This window comes from Bidens hawaiensis, unplaced genomic scaffold, assembly GCF_021521415.1.
Source record: "Bidens hawaiensis isolate Kalapana, Puna unplaced genomic scaffold, B.hawaiensis_p1.1 tig00029887_1, whole genome shotgun sequence".
Taxonomy (NCBI): domain Eukaryota; kingdom Viridiplantae; phylum Streptophyta; class Magnoliopsida; order Asterales; family Asteraceae; genus Bidens; species Bidens hawaiensis.
This window is the reverse complement of record NW_027494964.1, coordinates 248890-263665: the sequence shown is the minus strand read 5'-3', so window position 1 is coordinate 263665 and position 14776 is coordinate 248890. Positions and strand designations below refer to the sequence as shown.

At 37.7% G+C, this 14776-nt stretch overlaps 1 protein-coding gene across 1 annotated transcript; it reads left to right on the top strand.

Annotated features, from left to right (window-relative positions):
- Positions 1-239: 239 nt before the first annotated feature.
- LOC143579619 (autophagy-related protein 16-like) lies at positions 240-4203 on the top strand. Its single transcript, XM_077062871.1, has 5 exons — positions 240-419; positions 500-626; positions 1497-1678; positions 1755-1950; positions 3038-4203. Coding segments are annotated over exons 1-5 (1530 nt in total). The 5' UTR covers positions 240-417; the 3' UTR covers positions 4061-4203.
- The last annotated feature ends 10573 nt before the right edge of the window (positions 4204-14776 follow it).

The window sequence follows — 14776 nt, the reverse complement described above, 5'->3', positions numbered from 1 at the left end:
TAAATTTACATTTTTGGTATAAGACTTTTAGTATTTTAACCTTGGTCATAAAGCATTTACGTTTTTTACAAACAACACAAAACTAACAAAATACTTTTCTCGATGCCATAACAAACCGTGCTGATACCAACAAGTTATCCCCGCCACAACCTGTCAGTTTGGATTCTTTCAGGTTCTCAGCGAGGCAACTGGCTTAGACGTACTCACGTAAATGTTCATTCACAACTCAAGTTTTAGCCGCCGTAACGCGCGGGTCTCTAACTTATTATTTCGCGAGTCATAAAATTCGGTGGGCCCTTTTCTGGTCGTCATCATTGGTTGATGGTACGTTACCTCCGATCCTCCCTGTCATTCATCTCAAAACCCTAAATCCCCAAATCCTATCGATTGATTACTCCGATTACCAATCAATTCATCATGTAAGTAATCCTTTCTTTAGTTCTGTAATATTATTATCCATCGAATGATTTGATTCGATTGACTTTGTGTTGTTTTTTAGGTCAGACAAAGAAATCGCGCTTGAGGCGATAAAACACGCGTTAAAGGCTCTTCGGAAGCGGCATTTGGTTGAGGAAGGAGCTCACGCACCGGCCTTTGTTGCTCTTTCTAAACCTATTGCCTCTCAGGTTATTATTATTATTATTATAATTATAGTTAGAGTATTTATTTAACTCTAATATTTACTGTATGTGTTTAACTTGTTAGAGATTTGTAAATCTGTTAGTTAGTTAGTAATTTAAGTTAAGCATGTTATGGCCATATTATTCATATGTATTTCAACTTCTAGGAGTGTATGTATTCATCTTCTTTGTGATTGATGTTAGGATCTCGGTTAAGTAAAACACGCTAGCACACACACACACACAATCAACTGCAGAGGTTAAACGAACATGAGACACAAGGATTTTACGTGGTTCTGTCTAAAATGACCTACGTCACGGGCTGGAGCAAGGAATTTCTTCTTGCTTTATGCTCTCAACACTCGTGATGAAAGATTACAAGTACAGGATGACATATAAATAGATACAAGTTATGGTTTCTAGCTTAGAGGCATAAGAAAACATAAACTGTCACAAACCCATCACGCACAAACACAATCAAATGCAGAAATTAAACGAACATGAGACACGAGGATTTTACGTGGTTCTGTCTAAGCGGAAATACGGGCGGTAAACAAGGAATTTCTTGTTGCTTTATGCTCTCAACACTCGTGAGGTTACAAGTACAGGATGACATATAAATAACAAAACTACCACAAACCTAACAGTTGATCCTGTTTGTTACACGCTAATACTTTGTTGATGTTATTTTGATTCAAAGTCTGTACATTCTTATCCTTTTTAATCATCTAATCTCTCTGTTTTCAAGAAAGTTTTAACCAATTTGAAGCATAGATGTCAAAGTTTATCAAAGTGCATTGTGTCTTGCAATTTGCTAACATCAAATCTTACAATAAAAGCAGTATAACTGATTTAATTTTCATATGCAACATTTAGGGTTCTGAATGGAAGGATAAAGCAGAAAATCTTGAATTAGAACTTCAACAATGTTATAAAGCTCAAGCTCGATTATCTGAGCAGCTTGTGGTGGAAGTTGCTGAATCTAGAGCTGCAAAATCTTTAGTTCAAGAAAAAGAAGCCCTAATTCCTAATCTTGAGCATGATCTTCAACAAGCAAGGTTCTATACTACAGTTGAGTGTGCTGCAAATAATAGTATTATCATATTAATAAATGTGATTATGTTTATGTTTCAGAGATGAATGCTCTCGTTTGACAGCACTTTTAGAAGATAAAACTAAAGCTATTGAATTGCTTATTGGTGAAAATAAAGAGCTTAAATCTCAATATGAAGAAATGAGAACTAGAGCTATTAATGCAGAGACTGAAAACAAGACATTGGTTGATCGATGGATGTTGCAGAAAATGCAGGATGCTGAACGCCTTAATGAGGTTTGGCTTACTATTAATTTTTCTAATTTATTTCTTTTAGTACTTGGATATAATATGGCACCTGTTTTTTATGTATCTTTTCCAGTAAACTTCATCATCATAACCTACAGGTCTTATTTTAGGGTGAACTTCATGAAATAGAATTATAGAAACAAAGTTTGCATTTTTTTTTCAATTTTGACAACCAGCTTTGTGCAAAGTAGAACCCAACTTATACATACTCAGATACTAACCTGCTGATTTTAGCAACCAACTTTGCACAAAAAGTATTACAAGTTTGAAAAATGAGTCTTTTAGAAATTTAGTTATAAAGTATTATTTAATGTCGCATTAATTCATAGATATCCGTGTGGGATATTCACACACATAAACATGACAACAAGAAGTCACACCAGCAATTTTAGAAAGATCAGCAAAAGGTGACCTGTTACTCGTTGAACAAGTCACTTTAGGCCTGTAAACTAACCGAATGGTCAGTGAATCGTTCGTTAACTGTTCCACAGGAAATTCGTTTATATAATAAATGAACGAAGGAGAACAAAGTCTTTTGTTCGGTTAGTTAAATGAACAAACATGAGCACACGTCTCCTTCGTTCATTTATGTTGAACTTTTGTTCATTTACTCTTGTTTATGTTCGTACGTTTACTTTCATTTGTTAACGTGTGTGCTAGTTCGTTCGTTGTCGTTTGTTTATATATCCAGTTTAACTTTTTAGACCCACTACAGTTTAGTCTAGTTTTATTAATTTTTTTAGGCCCGGCAGATTGACGTTCACGTTTAATTTTAATTGATGTTTGCTAGTTTATGTTAAGTTATGTCTGTTTATGTTCGTAAACCTTTCATTAGTACTGCTAACAAACGAACATAAATGAACTCGTACACTCCTGTTAAGAATAAACGAACACAAACAAGGAAACCCTGTTCGTTTAACTGTTATACTTAATTTAAAGTCGTTACCAAATCAGGAAAAAATGTAAAGTTCAGTTTTATTATTATTATTTTATGTACTTTTCTCTTTATTTCACATTCATATACTCAATTAACACATATATTTTTCAGTTTGGATTTAATCTATTTATTTAACAGGCGAATGCTTTATACGAAGAAATGCTCGATAAGCTCAAAGCGAGCGGTTTAGAACAACTCGCAAGACAACAAGTGGACGGTGTGGTGCGCCAAAGTGAAGAAGGTGCTGAATTTTATGTCGAACCCGTCATACCGAAGACCTGCAAACACCGGATCCCAGCCCACGATGGCGGTTGTGCATCTATAGTCTTTGAAAACAGCTCTGGTAAACTAGTCAGTGGCGGTCAAGACCATACTGTCAAAATGTGGGACTCAACCAAGGGCCGGTTAACCCAAACATACACTGGCTGTTTAGGCTCGGTTCTCGATCTTAGTATCACCCACGATAATAAATGCATAATCGCAGCGAGTAGTTCTAACAATCTATACGTGTGGGATGCGAATTCAGGCCGTGCGCGTCATACACTCACGGGCCATAAAGATAAAGTATGTGCGGTTGACGTGAGCAGATTGTCGGCCCGGCATATTGTTAGTTCGGGTTACGACCGGACGATTAAAGTTTGGGATCTTAATAAAGGGTATTGTGTTAACACGATTATGTTTCCGAGTAATTGTAACGCGTTATCGTTTAGCCCTGATGGTCAAACTATTTTTTCGGGTCATGTTGACGGGCATTTACGGTTATGGGATATACAAACGGGGAAATTATTAAGTGAAGTTTGCGCGCATTCGCTTGCAGTTACGTCTATATGTTTATCTAGGAATGGTAATACGGTGTTGACGAGTGGACGTGATAATTTGCATAATTTGTTTGATACGCGGACGCTTGAAGTTTGTGGGACGTTAAGAGCGAGTGAGAATCGAGTTGCGTCTAATTGGAGTCGGTCGTGTATTAGTGCTGATAATGGTTATGTTGCTGCGGGATCGGTTGATGGTTCAGTCCACGTTTGGTCAATATCTAATGGTAAGATAGTTAGCACTCTTAAGGAACACACGGGTTCGGTGCTATGCTGCTCTTGGAGTGGTCTTGGAAAACCTCTTGCCACGTCAGACAGGAATGGAGTCATATGTATGTGGACATGACATGCGTGTTTCAACCTTGTGTCATATGCTAGTATGTACATATTTGTTAATTTCTTTCATACATTGGTTATGCAAACAAGTCTAGATTGTTTTGTTTTTTGATTTTAGTAGTGACATTAAGGTTTAAAGTTTAAACACGTCCATATCTTTATTGGTTTTGTTTATTATGTGACTTATGTCCGTCTAAAACGTGGCTAATGATGAAATACCTCGAGTCATGTATAGCAGACATTGGTGTAGTATTATTAAAAGTATATTAGGTATTATTAAAAGTATATTAGATTGCTGTTAATTTAAAAAACAATAGTGACACCACATGCCATAGATTCTTTACTTTTTGTTTTTAGCAAACACTGTATATGTTAAATCTTTTTACACTAATTATTTTATCCGATTGCAAGTATTTTTGATCGCCCACGAGTAGTCTGGATGGAGACCAAAAAGAAATAAATAAATCCAACTATACACTGAACATACATGTGCTGGATTAAGTTGTGTAATTATGCAACTAGTTAAAATACTACTTTTGTACCGCGATTGATTCTAAACGAATAACAAGGTCATTTTTGGAGTTTCACCGCACAAGTAAAAAGGCTATTGTAGGCAACTTTCTTGGGCGACTTTCATCACTCTGCTCGCCTCTCGCCGGCTACTATACAGTCTCTGTCTCGCTGACTCTCTGGTTTATTCGACAGAAACAATCATTCACTACGACGACAATGATCCTAAGAAGCTTCTTCGCATGGCGATCGAATGCCTCACATAAATTGAAAGCAAATTACCAACCTGTCCTTCCATTATGCTTTATATAGTAGTATAGATATTCAATAAACAAATTCGATAATAAAAATACGAAATTAATAACAAAAATGTCATCTAATACAAAATTATGTCTGAGTTCCTCTCTTGGATGGTTGAATAAAAAATAAAAGATAATACAATTCAATAGTTTATTCTAGTGTCCATCATTTATCAATGAAGAACGATTGATCATCCTTAATTATTCCAAATTTCTGGATGCATGCATGCATGGACATGGAGTAGATCTAGAGTTCAATATTGCGCGTTTCTGGAGATTTGAGTGGGAATGTACCCTCGGCATTCATCCCGCACATTCCTTGTGAATCACCAATGCGTGCCATCCGAATGTATCCCTTCTCTCCCCATCCTTCGCCCCATGAGTTCTTAACAATCCAATACTTTGTTCCGTCAGGAGCCTGATCGTATCCCACTAACAACATGGCGTGTGTTAGAGTATATCCACACGGCCCGTTATATATTCCCTACACATGACCATGAATGATTAAATCGCTATGTTTACATATCATAGAAACATCCAAACGGTTTACTTAGCTAGGCTTGTTTTAAAGGTTACCTCTTTGTAGAACATGAAGTTATCACCACCAGGATCCATCATAAAAGCACATGGTTGGCCGGCAACCGTTTTCATTAGGTCTTGTTCATCATTGACCACTGTATACTCACGTCCATCAAGAGTTACCGCGTGGTGACCAAACTGGATTTGAAAAACAATAAGAAGAAATAGCAAACGCTTATTTATATGCATGTATAACAAGTTAGCATTGCAGGACTTATATATAAGTTTGTTTGTACCTTGGCTCTATCACAGAATTCCTTTTTGCCAGTGTAAGGGTAGAACGCTTCCGTAGCTAAACCTCCATTCTCTACGACCCAGTCACATACACCGCATGTTAAACCTCCGCTACAAGCTTGGGTTCTCTCACTTAAATCACAGTCTAGAATTTGTTGTTCTGATAAGCCTATGAGTTGCCCGGTTCTTATGGAGTTTAATCCTTCAATTGCACCCACCGAAGCAAATGCAAAACAACTTGCTGTAAAACTCAACATCAAAATAGTGTTAGATACCATTGCAATATTCATAACGCTATTGTTTTGAATGTAGATAACTATTTGAGTTACAACATCATATCATTACAAGTATAATCTAAAGTTACTATTTTAACATATATTGTTTTGTAGGTCTAGTATGCATTTTAATTAGTGATCATTTTGTTGAACTACCTAAATCATATGAGACAAAAATTTCTTAGTTAAAATTTCTAAATTAGCGGATCTCAATAACAAAGATAAATTATAACCACAAACCACTAATGAGTAAATAAATATGTTACCGCATTGCCCTTGACTCTTGACAGGGGTGACGGCGTTATGTTCCCTCCAGTCTATCCTTGGTGGGAGACTGTTAAAATCAACATGACCATAAGTCGTGGTTAAGTTGTTGTTGTTGTAGTTATTATGAATTCCGAGAAGTGCCTTGATGTGGTGAGACTTCGAATCGGCATAGGTGTTCCTCCACTCATGGGTGGTCATGGTAGCAAAGTGGTTTATCCCCAACTTATATGGTAGGTTCTGTTTGTTTATTCTGTGAATATTGTGTACGTTGTACTTGAACACATTGAACCGCTCGGGGCTTTTCTCGGTCACTTTGTGATGTTGTCTCCACCTCTCGTACATGCCTTGCAAGCCCTCCTCCGATTCGAGTTCTTTCTCATGGTAATCGAAGCTATCCACAACTCCTAGAACCAAAACCAAAGAAAGTAAAAGTATAATAGACTTACTAATTTCCATTTCTCTTGTCTTATATATTAAAATGAACGTATTAATTATGGAGTGTAAACAATGAAAGAGATATATAACTGGTGACACTCAATCAACTATGTAGATTGAGGTCGTGAAGGCACATTGATTATGATCCCAACTACACATTTATATAGTGTTTCTTATTACTTTTTTTAGAGTTTGAATGAGGAACTTGAGATCGAGTCAAGTGTATGCATGGATGGTTATTGTGAGGTGAATATACTTGTGGCCATGCATATATAATGGATATCTATTGAATGTTGTGTACACTCTTTTATTATTTGGGCAAATTTTATATGTATTTTTAAACATGATGGCCTTGCTTTTCTCTCCAAATTATAAATATAGCATGAACTTCCAATACTAATTTAATTACCTATTTACCCATGGGTATATATGTCATACTTGAACAAAAGTTAGCTGAACCAAAATGCGAAGGCATGTGATACAAGAACAAGATTAGCTAACACTTTACTATAAAACCGGGTACTATTACAATACTAGAAAAAAAAATAAAAAAGAGCAGCACCAACTCATGCTATTCTTGTTTGACGGATCACCAAGGGTAACCACCTTTACCAATGATATTGTAAAGGTCATTCAACTTGTTTGAAGGTCATTCATTTTGTAGCGTTAGCAGTCGAATATTGTAACCGTCTCAAAATTTACAATCGTATTTTGATCGACTTAAAACAGTCAACTTTACCGAGAGATTATTGACGCATAACTCTTCCTAGAGATCAATAACACACAACTTAGCCACATATCACCAATAAACTTATAAGGTCGTGTCTAAGTGATCGCTTCCAATGGCTAACAGTCCGTGGATTAATCCTTTTAGTAACCTGACTAAAAATCCTCTGCATTAAGAATTACAGAAATTATTGAATGATGCTACGTACTGGTGGACTAGTTGTACTCATCACTTTTAAATATTGATTGTGCATCAAGTCCACGATTCATGGCTTCCATCTTGGCTTGCAGTTCATTTAGTTCACTGTCACGTTTAATTTTCATTTTTATTTAAGATTATTATTTCATGTATCTTCAAAAGGTGGAAAATAAGTTATTAGTGGGTTAAATAGGTTCAAGTTGAAACATATAACTTTTTTGCTGGGGGTTTGAGTTGATTTAAAACACTCTTTTGTGAAATTCTTTAACCGATAATAATTTGTTGGTTAAATGTTATTACTTAATTATCTACTGATCGATATAGTATTACAGGTAAAAGATCCAATACAATAATACCTTAACGTATAATAGGTACGCGAATCCATTTTTTCACGAAATCTATCCATGAAATCACATCCAAACATCTCGGAATCGTCAATACATATCCAATTAATCATTGGTTCACCGAAAAAACAGTTTTCGATGGTTAATCGATCAATTTTTCACTTTTTTTTACGAAAACCGTTTTTGAGTGTTTTTTGAGCGTTATAGGTTTTTGGCTGAACGTCTTAGGGTTTGGTTGAGCATTTAGTACTTTTGCCTTTGTTTTTTTGCCTTTGAGCGTCTCGCGTACCTATCGTACGTTAAGGCATTAACGTACATTATATCTACCATAGTATTACAGTATCAATCTTTATTCTTGAATGAACCAATTTAGAAGGTTCCACACATGCACTAATGATTTGTTAGACAGTGAAAATACAATTTTGGTGACTTTTGACCTCGTTGACTCATTTCCATAATAACACGAACTCACTCAAAAGTGAATTGGATAAAATTTTCACTTTTTGTGTATCCTTTTTTAGATTGTGTTGGAGGTAAAATGTAATGTTCCATCTGTTCTTGCATATCTTAATGCGCAGTCCATTGTGGCAACTCTTTCAAATGTGTATGGTATACCCGCTTTGGATATTAGAATTCAAAAGGTTTTACTTTTACTTTATCTAGTTATTATGATGTAGTTAATGTGTTGCTAATTATAATACTTAATTTTTGGGCTAAATTTGATTTTCTTTAGCATCCTAACAAAGTTAAATCTAATATCGTTAAGCAATTCTTATTAGAGCATTCACAACCAGCTTTAGTTCCCGAGGTCTAAATCTACATGGCGAGTTAATTACAAACCCAAGACAAGCAAAGTCCATCATTGTAGGGTAAAGTCCCTAGATTAGAAGTTCTTCGCTACAAACATGAAATGGACTTTGGGGTGGCATATTTACTCTTTCCCTATCTCACATCCACATATATATACATAATATACACATATTGATCTTATGGTCTAATATTGCGAGAGTGATACATTTGACATCTTTTTTGTCTCAGGTTGGAATCCTAACTCAAGTGGGTTTTTTCCACTTGAGGACGAGATCTCAAAATCAATATGGACGGTTGACATATTGTCTTAGGAAGACCCACCCGAGTATTGGAGTTACTTTCAAACGTGGTAAAAAAAGCAAGCAATTCTTATTCTGATTCAATATATGTTCTTATATTTTTATACGCACTAGAAACACAAGCTCAAGCTTGAAACTGGCGAGACCTCACATTGACGACTTTCACACGCTAAGTTGACTTTTGTAGGTTATACAAATTAAAATTTTCACTTCTTCCTCATTAATCTTATGTCATGATGTAGTATATTTTTCCATACACATTATGTACATATTGCATAAATTTATTTTAAATTGTAAATTTTTCTTAAACTGTCTGATACACGTGCAAGGAACAACAAGATGACTCTGATGCATTATTTATGTTAAAGGTGAGTTTACAAATATTTCTCAATTTAGAAATCATTTTATTTTGGTTAGATATATAAATTTGATATGTTCATTAGCTCTTTGCTGAGAAGCTGCCGTACAAGATTTGGGTCATTTGGAAGTTCCTTCCAAGGTATGTAAGTAGTTTTGGTTAAATTTATTCTCTAAGAGAGTAAGAGATACAATTGAAAACATTGGCTGAAGAAACGCAAGTTGAGCATGAACTCATTGCTTCTGAGAAGTGAGAATGATGGTGAATTGGCCTGTGAAATATCCGCTGGCTTACAAAATGCAAGTTCTTTATATTCTTAAGGTTATTATATAACTGGTGAGTATTTTCATAAAAATAACACTTTCAGGAATAAAAGGATTTTCTTGATGCTGAAGTGTGGGCCTAATCACCTTGAATACTGAAGTGGTTACCCAAAAATCGATTTTTTAGTTAAAGTAGTAGGTTTGTTTAAAAAAAGTGGCTACGTATCCCGTCATTTAAGATAGTTGGTTTGAGTTTATGGGTATGTTTGGTATGTTTGGCAAAACTAGCTGGTAGTTGTAGCTGGTGGCTTGAAGCTGATAACTGGTAGCTGTAGTTTTTTAGATATATTTAAATGTTTGGCAAAATAGCTAGAACTTTTAATAAAATGTATAAAATTATTAAAATGGGTATAACTAAAAACAATAATAGTAAATGTATTTATTTTGGAAGACTATTTAAGTAAATTAAAATACTAAAAACTTGTAGCTCTTTCTAAACGCTACTAGTAGAAGCTTTAAGTTTTTTTTCTCTAAACCTTAAAGCTTAAGCTCCTTGAACCAACAAGACTTTTAATTGAGGTGGAGTTTTTTCTTAAAAGCTTGAAACTTCTAAAAGCTTCCTGCCAAGCATACCCTATCTCTCTTAGTGGCACTCTAAGTAAGAGTCGACGTGTACATCTATGGTGACTGGATCCAAATTTATTCCCTTAAACATCATTTTGCCATGTGGCAGCGTAAGATGTAACATCCGCCCCCACGCGTCTCCAATATTGTCCGCTTTGCTTACAAAGAGCTCACGGATTTGTTTTTTGTTGCCCAGGTGGAGACTTCCCAAGAGGTCACCCATTCTGCTATTACTCTCACCCAATGTTGTAAAACTCGGTCTAGGCGGCCGAGTACTCGGTGCCTAGGCGCTCCTCGGCACTTCACTGCACCGCTTTTCTTCTCCAAGGTAAAAAAACTCGGAATCGGCCCTAGGTGGTCCAACTCGGTCCTAGGCGGACCAACTCGGACCTAGGCGGCTCTACTCGGGCTAGGCGGTCCAACTCGGTCTTAACAAAATTTTGACTTTTATTAAAAAAATTCAATTTCTTCAAGAGCCCACCATTGTTTTTTTTCCTTTTCACGCTAAGACACAACCTAATTATTGTTTTAAACTCGCAACCACCATTGTTATCATCCGATTCGAAGTTATAAACTCGCAAACCTTTTATTAAAGTACGATTGAGGTACATCTTTCATCAACTAAGACATGTTCTTGAACTAATATGTACGTGTTATTGATTGTTTTTGTATTTTTTTATTTGTATTTTGTAGAAAATATAGTAAACTTTTCATATTTGACATATATATAATCTCCAAAAAATGAATTCCTTTATAAAATACCATGTCCGAATACTCCCCGAGTACACCCCGCCTAGACCGAGTACTCGAAACTCCCTAGTCGACCGCCCTGTGATCGCCTAGCGACTTTTGCAACCTTGCTCTCACCTGAGCACGCTTAACTGTGGAGCACTTATCTCGTCCACTACCATTAATCCCAAAACGCGTTGATGATTTAAGAGGCGGGACATTTACTTATGAATCAAGGATCTCTCTTGTCCACGACCAATGTGAGATTTGCCTAGGATGTTACAAACACCCCCCTTTGGACTCATCGTCCTCGATGAGGTTTGCCCCACCATCCCATCCAGGATGTGGGATTTGCCTAAGGTGTACCTTACAACAACCCCGGGGACTCACCGTTTTTAATGAGGTTTGCCCCACCATCCCGAACGACACAAGAGTGGCTCTGATACCACTTGTAACATCTGGCTCCTCGCATCACCAATATTGTCCGCTTTGCCTACAAAGAGCTCATGAATTTGCTTTTGATTGCCTAGGTGGAGACTTCCCAGGAGGTCACCCATATGGTTTCGTTAGTCCAGTTAATTGACAACTTGTTTTTAAACAGTTAGCCTTACGCAGTTAAAGAAAGGAGTTACTATTAATTCAGAACGCTTACGAATCCAGGTGAGTTTCTAGGCCCCCTTTTCCTTTTGAACGTTTTTGGGCTGTATGCATACTCGTAGGAAGAAAGTTGATGTACCTCGCTTTAATTTTGTGACGTATATTGTATGTTATGTTATATAAATATTATGTATTTAATTATATTGAATGTATGGAAGAACAAGTTTGTCGGTGCGTGAACAATCTTCGGATTTTACATGTGTCGTGAAAGAATGTGTGTAAGTTAAATGTATGCCAGTAAGTACATGTTTGTTAGTATAGGTTCCTTACATGGATAATAGTTAGTGTTCCTTAAATGGATATTATTATATAATTAAGTATATGTTTTTTGTATGGATAATTGTAGGTTCCCTGGACGGATCGCACGAGATATCTCGATCAACTCAGGTGCGGAATCCCTGCGTAGATCGTTACGAGTATAGAACACGAATCACACAAACACACGAAACAAACACACGTTATATAATAACTCAAACACGTGATGTAATATCACTGTTACAGACACACGTTACAGCTCTCGTAACAACTCGAACAAACTAACACAAACAACTGATTTTTTTACTGCCTAACCAAGCCGTAAGCTAGGTATATAAATACACGACAACTTCGCCTGGCATGTTCAGGCGAAGTTGTCCATAACTTCGCTTGACTAACAAGTTCGCCTAGGCGAACTTGTTAACAACTTCGCTTAAAACATATATAAAACATAATTAACATTACAGATTCGATTACAGACACTAGACTATGAACTACTGACATTATGCACCAACAGACTCCCCCTTGGCAGTAGCTTCATGTCTTGATCTTCAAGCACGTGTCTTGTAACCTTCAATCTCTTTGTCTTCATGCATGTACTCCTTCTCTCACACATACCGTGACTACTCGCTGATATTTCCTTGCTTCGTCTTTCCAAGCAGGAATATAAAATATCTTCTTTTCATTTAACACCTGCAGATCAGCTTTCGATAAATTAACAAGATGCATCGGATCATACACTCTTAGCACTTCTTGTTCTTCTTCGTCTTCCATCACGGCTTCAGCAGTCTGGCAATCAACATACCACCATTTAAGGTTCTTCAACACATCCTTGGGCATTGTCTTCATCGGCACATCTTTAAGACACCGAATCGGTTTGTACTTCATTACCATCCAAGGTTTGCCATCTGCTCTCATTCCCCTTTCTTTATCTTCCACTAGCTTTCCCTTCTGTGGCTTTAATAACTCAAACTTCTTTTCTTTAATACTTTCTTTCCACACGATCTTCCCAATAACTCTGGCCATGTTGTCATCGCTTCTATTAATCAACCCCAATCTAGCCATCCTTCACCTCACATTCAGGTAAGGTATTGAGAGATCTCAACGTCCTCTTAAAGTATTGTATCCCATCATATCTTTTCACCACGAACACTTTTAGCTGTTCATCATATAGCCAACAGATAATTCCTTTCTTTGACTCAGCGTACCCTTTAATATTATAACTCTTCTTGAACATGGTTGGTACCACTGGCTTCTTCGTTTTGATAAACCAATGAGCATAGCCTTCCTTCCACCTAGGCTGCTCCTCCCATTCAGTCTCATCATTTACTGTATCTTTATCCATATCTGACTTTTCAACTGTTGGAAGCTCGTGTTCAACATTCTCTTCAACTATCTCACCTTCTTCAATATCATCTTCAATCACAATCTGTTCACCAATCTTTTCAATCTCTTCGACTGGCAATATATCATCTTCACACATAAATTCATCATCCAACATATCATCATCTAATTCCTTCAAGGCATCGATCACATCATCCTCGTCATCAACCATCACCACCTCATCACCACCAGAACCACCAACTGCACCTGCAGACTCCCCCTGAGCTGTGGAAGTCCCAAGAGCTTGAGTAGTTCTTGGCAACTCACCACCTGCACCTTTCGATGTATTGGGATCATCGTCTCTGTCATTCCTCTTCTTTGTCCTGAGCTCGTCGCCTTTACAGCTTGTCTCCCCCTGAGATGCCAAGAACTCCTTCATAGCATCTATAATTCTTCCATGTTCAACCAGGAGGGACGACTGTAGTTGATTTTCTGCTACTAGGCGTTGAATAGCCTGGGTCTGGACAAGATTCACCATTGATTGTTCTACCACGACCCGCTCAAGTGCAGCTATTCTCTCCGAGTCTGATAGGGTTGCATCGAAATCGAACCTCATGTGAGATATGTCTTGAGAAGAGGTGGGATTTCACATGTAACCGGGACATCAGAAGTAGTTGTGGACGTAACCGCAGGTGGTATCGTGACCGACAACCCTGCAGTTGCAACGACTGTCGACTCAACAAATTGTGCAACCACCTCTGAAGGAGTAAGCGTTGGAGGTGGTAAAGACACAATCTCCGGAGTCGTCCTCTGGAAAGTAGTAGATGGAATGCCGAAAGCTGATGATGTAGCCACCACGGAAACATCCGCGGCGCTTAAACTTGTGACCTGTAGTGATGTAGGAACAATCGACATACCTGACAGTGCGAGCGGAGCGAAATGTACAACTCTTGAAGTCTCTCCAGCTCCCATACTTGCACCTGTCCTTTCCCGTCTTGAACGTCTAATCAACTTGTGAATATCCTCTTCTTCTTCTGACTCACTATCAGCATCTGTCCTCTTTCTCTTCCCAAACGTCCTCTCTTGAGTCACCAACATCCTTCTCGCCTCATCCATAACATCATCAAGATCTGAGTCAGCCACCGTCGTAGCTGCTTTAGTAATACGCACAGTCGAGACACGTTCAACTGGGATCTGAACGTTCTCCTCTGGATCCACCCGATCCATATCGAAGAATCCTTGACCTCCGAATTCTGCATCAAGGTCCACTTCCTCCTCCGGTGACACAACAGGAGCAGCAGGTATAGCTTGAGATGCTCCTGCCTGTTGTGGTGCCGGGTCTCTGAACTCATCCCCACGAGCTGGCACATACCCCGGGTTTATTAAGTACCCAAAGAGTGGAGTATGCCTTGGACGCAGTTCAGGCTTGCTCCTCGCACTGGATGTTCGGCATTGAGCGAAGATACGTTTGCTCACACTCTCCACGTATCGTATTGGACGTCGTTGAGGCAACATGGGAGCAACATGATTCAAGATCATC

Coding starts and splice junctions, on each gene's coding strand:
- LOC143579619 (XM_077062871.1), top strand. Junction 627..1,496: donor CTAAACCTATTGCCTCTCAG/GTTATTATTATT, acceptor TGCAACATTTAG/GGTTCTGAATGGAAGGATAA. Junction 1,679..1,754: donor CATGATCTTCAACAAGCAAG/GTTCTATACTAC, acceptor TTTATGTTTCAG/AGATGAATGCTCTCGTTTGA.